This window comes from Limanda limanda, chromosome 18 (genome assembly GCF_963576545.1).
Source record: "Limanda limanda chromosome 18, fLimLim1.1, whole genome shotgun sequence".
In the NCBI taxonomy this organism is placed as follows: domain Eukaryota; kingdom Metazoa; phylum Chordata; class Actinopteri; order Pleuronectiformes; family Pleuronectidae; genus Limanda; species Limanda limanda.
Genome location: NC_083653.1, coordinates 16,456,074 through 16,467,680, shown reverse-complemented (window position 1 = coordinate 16,467,680; position 11,607 = coordinate 16,456,074). Strand labels below are relative to the sequence as shown.

Sequence of the window (11,607 nt, the reverse complement as noted above, 5' to 3'; positions counted from 1 at the left end):
GCACTAAAATTTGTTACTCTGAAAGGACAGAGGCAGACTCTGCCTTACAGCCCGGGTCTTTGATTTGGAAACCACGCTCAAGTGACTTAAACCACATGTTATATATTTTACTCAATTTAGCGGAGAAACAATGGCCACTCCATCATCCGCAGCAGGGTCTAGAGCTCCTCCATGCCAGACATAAATGAACAGAGAGGCAACCAGATGATTAGGGTTATTAAAAAATGTGCCGTGCCACAGCTCGGTGATTGATCTCGTTTGACGTGTCCTTTTACCCCGTGTCACATCAATAAACAACGTCTCTGCTGAGAGACTGACAGACTGCCTCCATGTCGGAGAAATGGAGAGGACAGGAAGGGAGCAGAGACAGAGGAGATGGAGGGATGGAAATGATGCTGACAACCAGACAAAAGCATTAGCACTGGAAGGAAAGGGGGAAAGGAAGGAAGGAGGGGGGAGAGAGAGAGAGAGAGAGAGAGAGAGAGAGAGAGAGAGAGAGAGAGAGAGAGAGAGAGAGAGAGAGAGAGAGAGAGAGAGAGAGAGAGAATGAGAGAGAGAGAGAGAGAGAGAGAGAGAGAGAGAGAGAGAGAGAGAGAGAGAGAGAGAGAGAGAGAGAGAGGTTCAAATTCCAAACAGGGATGTGACTTTTATTGCTGATCATTACAGCAGGACAGTATGAGTCAAGATATTTATCATATTCATCACAACAGAAGGGTCTGTTACATAATTCTCCTTCCTCACCTCAACGATATCAGCTACCCTTCCTGCTCACACTGCTTGATTGCTCTGTAGAACCAGGTATAATCAGTTGCTGCTAAAACATCAACAACAACAACAACAACAACAACAACAACAACAACAACAACAACAACAACAACAAAAAGATAGAAGAATGTGAGCAATATTCACACAGCAGGAGTAGCTCTGCCTGCCTGAACCACTACACTTCCAGGGTCCTGGTGATGTGAACGCTGGACCACTGCCACACAGTCATGGTGTACTGGGGCACTTGAACAGAACCGAGCCATTATTAAAGTTGTTTGTAAAACTTCTCCTTTCCCTTAAGACAAGTCAAACGCTGTGGGGAAAAAGGCCTGTTTCATACATTCTAAATTAAAAAACTAAATAGAACTAAAGAGCTATATAGGAATCTTCTTTCAGTGTTGAAATGATAAGCTGAACCAATACTTTTTTCCTTTTTATTTATGTATCTATTTATTTAGGGGGTTGTTTAAAGGTTCAGTGTGTAGAATTTAGTGATATCTAGCGGTTAAGTTGCATGTTGCAACATCCCTAACCCCTGATGGTTTCTTTACACTGCATATACCGGTATAATTAGGGCCTGAGCACTGACAGGCACTGACAGGTGAGGCTCTATTGGAATTGTAAGGATTGTAAGGATTATCATTATTCAGGCAAATTAATTGGCTTTGTGAGGGCTTTAACATCCTCAAATTCTTACAAACATTTGCAGAAAATTGGAAAGTGGTGAAAATGTATGTATTCTGAAGAAATTTTCAATGGGCGTCGCAAAATGGCTCAACTGTGCCCCCCGAGACCCCCGGAACGTGTTCACATTGACTGATCTTCACAAATATCGATACACTGGTGTATCATGACCAGCCAAACAAAAAAGTCTTGAGGTGCAATGGGAAAAACGCAACAGGAAGCCTGCTATTTTGCATTTAGTGGCCATTTTGTCCATTTTCCACATTTTTACTTTGAGGTACTTGTACCAGGGCTTTCATCAGATCAACTTCAAATTGAGATGAGTGTCATCACAACAAGATGGAGATAAAAAGTTATCAAAGATCGATTTTTCGACACACGGTGTGACCGTGGCGTGGCGTCAAAGTTTGATTACACGCCATTAAAACACGATGTTCTGTAACACGGTCATACATGGACCATGATCCTTTGATGCTGTGCCGTAAACAAACAACTCCGATCCTGCAGTGTTAGTAGTCAACAATTAAAGGATCCTTTATGTCTTGCAAATGCGACGTTCTCAGAATCGGGACATTTCCTCAAACCGTGTAAACATTGAGGTACGGCAAAGGTTCATCCTTCGCCAAAGGAGACGATGTTGTCATAACTCCACTGTGTATTGTTTTATCACCACCAAACTTCTGTCTCGTGGTCAGAGTCCAAGCCTGAACAGCTCTATGTGTCAATATCTCCTCAGTCATTTTTATTTTTTTTTCAGGCAAAACGCTTGCAACGCTTCAAAATGCATGTGCCCGGGCCCGCCCAGTGCTGCTTTGCAGTCCTAGAAATTTTAGAAATTGTATTTAAGTATAGTTATCTATTATTTGCTTTACTGGTGCAATGGCCGTTGTAGATGGGTTGTTTGCTTGGACTGTGGTAATGCTGGTCATAATCGAAATCCATATGACAGATACTTTTACGTTGATCTATCATTTATTTAGATTCTCATCATCTTTCAGACATTGAATATTATCTCTTTGTCCTATTTAATATATTTTTGAAAACCCAATAAATACAATGGGGGGAAAAGGGGGAAATAGATCATTTCAGGATTTTCACTGTGGAAAATAGATCATTTCAGGATACTTCAAAGTACACTGAAAACACTTTGCTCAATAAGTTCAGAGAGATACGTATATTTTCATTTATATTTTCTGTGTATCTGTTCTATATTTATATATACTTATTTATATTCCTTCACCCAAGTACTGCATATGCTACCTGTTTGATGTATTTCTGCTTCTGTAATATTGCAAATTTCCCCAGTGAGAGGACTAATAAAGGACTCCTTATACTTATTTGTATACAGTGATCACAGATGAACACCATGCTCTCATTTCTACTCTATCAGACGGAGAAAGCACATAGTGGTCCAAGTGTCCATGAAGGATATTGTTTGATGTTATATGTATGTTTTCAAACTAATATTTTGCATTGTAATTGTTTGATATCGTTAAGATAATAATATTTTATTTTTTATTAAAAAGCATAGTAGATGACGGCGACAGGTCAATGAAAACCGTAAACACTGCGATCGTGTAAAAATAAACAGAAAAAAAAAGCGAAGCAGTTTCTATCTCGCACATTGACGGTCCGTGATGTCAACGCGCATGCGCAGGTCTCCACTAAGGAAGAAAGAAAAATGTCTCTGACGAGGTGGGTGCTGCGTCGAAGCTTTTTGTGTTTTTATTGAACCAAATTGTGGTTTTATGCAATTTCCAGTCCATGTTTAATGGTCCATATACTGTGTTTAATGTTTTGATTTGACGTTACTGGTCTGTTGTTCCGTCTTCTGCTTTTAATGATGTCAATAGCATCAGCTAACGCTAGCTAGCTAAACTCATATGTATGAAGCTAAGTGTTTAGCATTAGCCAGCTAGCTTAACAGCGCATGGATACTCCTAAGTTTATCCATTGTATGATAGTGAAATGCTAACTGTTTGCTTTAGTTTGACTTAACGGGGGTTTATTGGTGTTTAGTGACGACAGTTAGTTAGCTAACACTGCTAACGCTTCTGAATAAAGCAATGAACTACCGTGTTACACTCGGCTAATGCTAATGCTAGCTAGGCCTCTCAGCAGCCGCGCAACTACGTGGAAAAAAAAGTGACTGATATGCGTGTTGTTGTGTGCGCAGCTTCCTACCTTCGCCGACCCAGCTGTCCCAGGACCAGCTGGAGGCAGAGGAGAGGATCCAGGCCCAGAAGTCCTTCTCCAATGCCCTGGTCTCGTCTCTCAGAGAACCCCCCCAATACGGACAGAGGAAGAGCTGGGTGCCGCGTGCACTCGAGGTAAATAAGTTAATCGCGAGTTACGCGTCTCGCTTTAACGTGAGAACAACGTTTGAGATTGGTTTCTCATTTCTTTGGACGTGGTTCTGGTGGATTTTCGTATGATGTCATGACACTGAAGGTAGAAATCACTGTTAGCATTAATCACCTTGGCATCTGTGCTTCTGCAGGACTTTGGAGATGGAGGAGCTTTCCCAGAGATCCATGTGGCCCAGTTTCCTCAGGAGATGGGCCGGAAGAAGAAGACGTCCAATGCCTTGGCGGTGCAAGTAGATGCGGAGGGAAAGGTCAAATATGATTCCATCGCCAGACAAGGACAGAGCAAGGATAAGGTACACCACCAGTAACTGCTTCAGCTGTCACCTCAGTGCACATATAGAATGTATCAGTGTGGAACTTGACTTGCTGAAATTAAAGGACTGATCAAACTTGGTCTGGAGATGGTAGTACACAAACATTAATTGTAGAAGAAGTTTGTATAAATTACCTTTTAATATAATGCATGCATTGCGATTTTGTATTTCCCCCTGTCATCTACAGACTACACACTTCATTATGATGCACACTGTCTGAACAATCCATGGTTATGTTGCGTATCACGTTTTGATTTCATCATGAAAACGATGACTTCCTCAGTCTGCTATAAATTCTTATCTTTCCTTGTTGCAGGTGATCTTCAGTAAATACACAGACCTTCTGCCAAAGGAAGTGCTAAATGAAGACACCCCAGAGCTGCAGAAGCCAGACGAGGAGGCGGTGAAAGAAGTAAGACATATTGGAATTTGCTTGTATGGAAAAACTGTGAGACATGCCGTTTACTTACAGAACCAGTTAATCGTGAGATTTTAAATTTGCCTGCTCGAAGATCATTAACTAGTTTTATCCAATGTTTACTGGAAAGTTGAAGCTGATGATGGTGTGTGATCAAATCTGTCTTTTGCTCTGTAGAGTTGAGTAAATTATGTAAATGTGAAAAGTGGAATTACAATCAAACATAATGCTTTTGGTAGTCTTTTATTCAGTCTTACCTCTACTGAATTATGAGGCTATTGTGAAATTTGTTAAGATCTTAACATTGTCATTGTTGTGTGTAGCTTACAGATAAAACTCGGGCTGCCTTGGACAAGCAGGTGTCTCAGAAGATTGCTGCAGCTATGCCTGTAAGAGCTGCAGACAAACAGGCTCCTGCACAGTACATCAGGTATGTAGTAGAAGAATGAATCATCATAATAATAAGCATATATTTTATGTATTTAACACTTGAGAATGCTCAAAGACAATTGACATACCATTTGTTTTTTTAAATTAAAATAAACAATCACACATTACAATATAAAATACATGTCACATCAGACAGAATAAAATATGCACGTCATATTCACATTAAAAGTAATTCTAACAATTTCCACACCATTTAGAAAAAAGATTTAGACGGGACAGTTGGATAGTTTTACAACTACGTTAATTTATTAATGTGGGGATCGAATATTGTGATGACAAAAGTTCACAGTTATGACATCAACTGTTATGAAACACATAAGTTGGTACTATTCATTCATTTGTATTTATGTATGCAAGGGAAGATAAAAGTTTATCCATGTTAACCCAATTCTTCTACTTTGTTCTCTCTTCAAGATACACCCCATCCCAGCAGGGGGTAGCGTTTAACTCTGGGGCCAAACAGAGAGTAATCCGCATGGTGGAGATGCAGCACGACCCCATGGAACCTCCACGTTTCAAGTAAGTTAACAACCTGTCTCGGAACAGCATGAAGTCATGAGTATATATTATTTAATATTATTTGAAGAATTACTCTGTTCAGAGCAGCTTTGTACACAGTTTGTTAACAAAGTCTTAAATAAATGAAGCATTGTGTTATGGGCAAAGAAATCTGAAGCTCTCAGCTAAATAAATATATTTTTTTACCTGAATGTAGCATAAAGAAAGAGTTGAAGGTCATTATTTGTTGTAATTGTCTTTCTTTACAAATTGGGTAGTAATTACACAGTTGAATATGTAATAATGGCCACCTTCTGTTTAAAGAAAATAATTAAGTTGTATTATTGTGTGTTTCAGGATCAACAAGAAGATTCCCAGAGGACCCCCCTCTCCTCCTGCCCCTGTCTTGCATTCTCCAAGCAGAAAGGTACAGTTAAACATTTGAGAACATTTCTTTTTATGTGTAACACATTCTGCTTGTACTACTACTATTTAAAATACTTGCATTGTACAAAAGAGAAGATCTTTGATCTAAATGTCCTAATTTCTTTTTAGATGACAGTGAAGGAACAGCAGGAGTGGAAGATTCCTCCATGCATCTCCAACTGGAAGAACGCTAAGGTAATGTGGCACCACAATTATTATGAACTATTTCTTCTATTTCAAAGTTTCTAGAAATAAACATGTATTACCCTGTTGCCTCTTCTCTGCTAATTTTGTTCTCAAAATTTCTCTCAGGGCTACACCATTCCTCTCGACAAACGTCTGGCTGCTGATGGTAGGGGGCTGCAAACAGTTCACATTAATGAAAACTTTGCCAAGTTGGCTGAGGCGCTCTACATCGCTGACAGAAAGGTACGGCACCGTCCTTCTGATTGATCCTATCAACAGTTTAGGATAATGGCATTGCTTAAAATATGCATCCTTCCACCCACATTCAAATAACAGTGAATTCTGTTTGTGTCTCAAGGCCAGGGAGGCAGTGGAGATGAGAGCCCAGGTGGAGAAGAAGATGGCCCAGAAGGAGAAAGAGAAAAAGGAGGAGAAACTTAGGGAGCTGGCCCAAATGGCTCGAGACCGCAGGGCGGGGATCAAAAGTCACGGAGACAAAGGTGAGTGAAGGACCAAGATGTAGAAAAGTTGACTGCTAAGGACAAACGTGTGTGTGGGGATCTCTGGGCATGTGGAAACACTGGTGTCAGCACCACCTATCTTCCACATTTTTTGTTCATGCAATATCTATATTGAAATTATTTGTGATAAATTCTGACAATACTGTTTGTCAGCTGGGATTTTGTCTAAATGTGCACTGTAGACAAACAGTTTCTCTTCGCCTTGTCTTCCCTCTCCTGCTGTGCATAACATTTTCCTTTTCTCTACTACTACATCCCCATCTTCATTTACAACCCACCTCTACAGTACTTCTTCTCATCAGTTTTCTCCTTTCCTCCTCCAATTCTCTCAGTCCCATGTTGCTTTTCACATCCTATTTCTGCTGTAATATTTCACATCATATGTCATGTAGTTTACTTACTGTTTTAAAAAATTCCTTTTTGTGTTTGACGTGGCAGGTGGCGAAGACGGCGAGGCCAGGGAACGTGACGAGATCCGCCATGACAGACGGAAAGAGAGACAGCACGACAGGAACATTTTGAGGGCAGCTCCTGATAAGAGGTGCTGGACACGCAGCATAAAACACACCGCATGTGAACTCACCCACCCCTCTTTTCAATTCCCACAGATACAGATGTACTGCTCACCGCTGAATCATGCATGCATCTGGCAGAAATATTGAATTTAGCATGTGTGATCAGTGTGTGTGTTTGTGTAATTGGTCTGTTTGAGCGGTTGCCGATTGATTGAATTTTGGTTCCCTGGTTGAGTGGAGGAAGTGAAATTCAGATGAGAGCTCATTACAGACACAATTCCATCTGTCTGGCGGCACAAACCTTGTCATCTTAAAATTGCCTTTCACTTAACTTTGAGATGGCTGTCTGCTGAAAGACAGTCAAAAAGGCCAAGTCCCCAGTTATTTAATGAAAAACCTCAAACACATTTTTTAATCATAAATTGAAGCCCCAATGACATAATCTTTTAAATAATCTTAAATAAACCTATAGGCGTATAAAAATAGATTATTACCTCTGCCAAGTCAAATTAGTTTTTCACCCCTGTCCATTTGTTTGTAAGCAATATTACACCAAAACAACTTGGTGGAAGGATGCGGTATGGGTCAGGGAAGAACTCGTTAAATTTAAAGTGGATGAAGAGCATCGGTCGGATCCAGGAATTTCCACTGTTTAAACAGGGAAATTTAGCACCTTTAGGAAATGGATCTTTTCAGTGTGTAACATTTGGTGCAGCTTGATTGAATTTGATGGGGACTGTTTGTTACGAATCGGTGCTTCATCTCCGACTCTGTTCTTTGTTCCAGGTCCAAGCTGCAGAGAGACCAGGAGAGGGACGTCAGTGAGCTGATCGCTCTCGGGATGCCCAACCCTCGCTCCTCCTCCGAAGCTCAGTACGACCAGAGACTCTTCAATCAAAGCAAGGTTAGAAAGTTTCATAGCTACCACAATGAACATTAACATCAGCTTAGAATATTTGTGTTGATTGGAGAGAAAATCTCTTGTGTACAAGGCTGACTACTGAGCCCACTACACAAGGAAACATTTTCAAGTTTCCTATTGTGGACAGCATTTATCCGTTTTTAGGGTACTAGAGGAAGCACAGCAGAACTGAAGAAGAATCTATACAGAAGCCATTTAATTGTTGTGCACTGTTCTGTCTCTTATTTTAGTCGCTTACCTTTTCTCTGTCTTTTCAGGGTATGGACAGTGGCTTCGCTGGTGGTGAGGACGATATGTACAACGTCTACGACAAGCCGTTCCACGGCAACAAAGACATGGCGTCACACATCTACAGGCCCAGCAAAAATATTGACAAGGACACCTACACAGATGACCTTGAAGCACTCAAGCAAAACAAGTACTTATATTCCTCTTATATTTTTTTATCACCACTTCATACAGTTATTTGACTTTGTGTTCGTAAAGTAATATAATTCAATATTGTTTTTTATAGGCATAAATGCAACTTATGATATGGACCAAATTAATAAAATGAAGCTTCTTCTCTTTCAAAAACTTAAAATATTTCTTAAATGGCTAGTTCCATGGCTGGTTAGAAAAACCGTTAATCTTTCATTTGATTTTGATTAATTTGATTTGACTTAATATTTGTCAGACTACTTACAAGACGGCCTACGTTTTATCACTCTAAGATAAATAGAGAAAATAACAAAAGCCTGAATATGTTTAGTTACCAGTTTGTCATTGTCGTCTTTGAGTGTTTGGCGGATAACAGGGCGATACACCATTGGGCAAAGCATGCTCAAAGGAAATGTTTGCGTTGTATACATATGTCGAGCAAAAAAAAAGCCTGCCAGCATTTAGCTTGTGGCTTTAATCCTATGGGTCCTTTCAGTTTAAGAGCAGGACTTAATAAGTTCACCTTCCTATTTTATTTTAATGCTCGCACTCCAATATCTCCTTCACTGTAGGGTTGACAAATTAAATTGCTCCACTGTCGTTTTGATAACTTTTTCTGTTGGTGCGGTTCTGTCAAAATACAGGTGAAGGAGAAACAGGACAAAGACTATTTTGTTTTTATAGTTGTTAGCAACCGTGTTCCCATTACAGAACCTGATCCTTGACGGTGTAAACTGTGGAGGGCAGGGATGCATGAACCTGGTTAAATCAAGCGCCTGTATGGTACACTGGAAGAAAAGAAGCTAGAACCCACAACGAGGGCGGGACAATTTCACGAGTAAACATTACAAATGGCTCGTTGACTTGTTGCGCAAAAAGTCCAAGTGCGAGAAATCTAGGGTTTTGAGTGAGATTATTACGAAACCTGAAGGTGAAATCATTAAGTTCTGCTCTCAGACTCTCCTGCGAAAACCCTGTACAATTGCTCTGTCCTTGCACGAAGATTTTCACCGAGTGCAGTGAAATTGTCTTTTAGTTGTGAGAGAAAACATGCATTTTTGCTGCATATTCTAATATGTTTCATTTCTTTCCTCCAGCCGGTTTGCTCCTGGCAAAGAATTCTCCGGGGCCGACCATGCGCAGAAGCGGGACGGACCAGTCCAGTTTGAAGAGGATCCCTTCGGTTTGGACAAGTTCTTGGAGGAAGCCAAGCAGCACGGCGGCTCTAAGAGGCCGTCAACCAGCAGAAGCTCAAAGGACGACTACCACGACAAGAAGCGCCGGAAGGAGTGATAGTCTGTTCAAGACAGCTGTAAGGCATGTTGGAGGAGGTGGCGCCCTTTCCTTTCTGGTTTTTATTTGTTGCTTATTCAGCTACATTCAGAACATGTTGAACATCCTTACTTAACAGAACATGAATTAACACGTTAAGTTAAGCTAAAGCGACGGACATAGATATATAACCGATCTGCCTCTGTGTCTGACAGTGTCATGCATAGGCGATATTTGGGCCCGGGAAGAGTGTAGACCATAGCTGTATGGTTGTTTTTTTTTTTTTTTTTTTTAATACATATATTCAGAACCAACATAAAAATTCTCAGGAGGAGTTTATTTTTTCCTTTGTCTAATTTGCTCCCCACATTCCCCCCTTTTTGAGTTGTCCACTTACGTATTTGTGAGCCGTTAAAGCCCATATTTGATGTACAGAGATAAAAAAGTAGTTCTGTAGGGTGTAAAGCAAACCAGCTGTATAATTCTTGTACATTACCACCAATAAAATAAATTTCATAATGTGTGTAATTGCGAATCTCTATTTTTATTATGAAGTATTGGGTTTTGTTAGGTGTTTACAAATTGGTCAACATTTTTCACTATTTTCAAGCAGCTTAATTAAAACTTGAACAACATAGTGGGAAGTCCATTGCTTATATAATTGATATAGTTTCATTTATAATGGTTTTTCCCTATGTTATTCATTTTACTTATAATGCAACCTATTAACGTTGATTGTAAGCCAAAAATGTATTTGGAGAAACCATCAATTACGAAGTGTGAATAGTGAAAACAATACTGTCCCTTCCAGGAATGGGCCCTATGACATCATATGATGAGAGAAAAGTTGTTTCCATTAATTACAATTAATTATGATTCATGCCGTGTGACAGTTTTATTTTCCCGGGGTTTGGAAATATAATCAATGTGGCATTACAGAGCCCAGCAGACTCACAAATCTTTGCACAGTGCCATATTTTACTTGTACATGAACAGGGGGTCAGGCAGTTGTTATATGCACATGATTAATGCTTTTTTAAATGGGTCTGGTTTGTAGTCATGGCTTCCTGTATTAGTGCAGTGCCCTAGACCTTTATTGCTCGTCTTTTAGAGCCCATCAGCAATATAAATAATAGCCTTAAAACTGTTAAACGACACTGAGCTAGGAGCTTTAAACCAGGAAGAATCCAAGACAATTGAGGTAAAGATGCTTAACAAATTTTCCTTCCAGGGAAAGGCTCTCCCACCTATCCCCCCCCCCCCCACACACACACACACACACACACACACACACACACACACACACACACACACACACACACACACACACACACACACACACACACACACACACACACACACACACACACACACACACACACACACACACACACACACACACACTGCTAGGAACCTGGGTCGTACACGTGACAGTCAACTCTCCCTTACTGCCAACATTACTGCCACAACCCATTCCTGTAGATACATGATGCACAACATCAGGAGAATACTACCCCTTCTTACTCAGAAGGTAGAGCAACATCTCTTCTGACTATACCTTGGATAAAAAATTAACAAAGTACACTATATTTAGAAGAACTTAAATAGTACTTTGTAGTTTGGCTTTCCTGAAGAAAATTGCACTTGCTTGGTTCTTGTTCGGGGTTTGTACCCTCATGGTTGAATTCACTTATTGTAAGTCGCTTTGGATAAAAAGCGTCAGCTAAATGAAATGTAATATACAGTTTATCCCTCCAGGGGTTGGGCTGGAGCAAATCCCAGCAGACATGGGGCGAGAGGCGGGGGGGCCACCCTGGACAGGCGCCAGCGAATCACAGGATCAACAT

At 40.4% G+C, this 11,607-nt stretch overlaps 1 protein-coding gene across 1 annotated transcript; it reads left to right on the top strand.

Moving 5' to 3' along the window:
* Positions 1-3,109: 3,109 nt before the first annotated feature.
* snw1 (SNW domain containing 1) lies at positions 3,110-10,283 on the top strand. The gene is made up of 14 exons (XM_061091000.1): positions 3,110-3,144; positions 3,626-3,779; positions 3,950-4,111; positions 4,449-4,544; positions 4,874-4,980; positions 5,415-5,519; positions 5,856-5,925; positions 6,054-6,119; positions 6,237-6,353; positions 6,469-6,610; positions 7,070-7,172; positions 7,933-8,050; positions 8,326-8,486; positions 9,586-10,283. The coding sequence occupies exons 1-14, from the start codon at positions 3,131-3,133 to the stop codon at positions 9,779-9,781; spliced, it is 1,611 nt and encodes a 536-aa protein (XP_060946983.1). The 5' UTR covers positions 3,110-3,130; the 3' UTR covers positions 9,782-10,283.
* Positions 10,284-11,607: the final 1,324 nt, after the last annotated feature.

Bases quoted from the DNA above. Each gene is read 5' to 3' on its own strand.
- snw1 (XM_061091000.1), top strand. The intron at 4,112-4,448 runs GTACACCACCAG...TCCTTGTTGCAG, and splicing joins AAGGACAGAGCAAGGATAAG to GTGATCTTCAGTAAATACAC. The intron at 8,487-9,585 runs GTACTTATATTC...TCTTTCCTCCAG, and splicing joins GAAGCACTCAAGCAAAACAA to CCGGTTTGCTCCTGGCAAAG.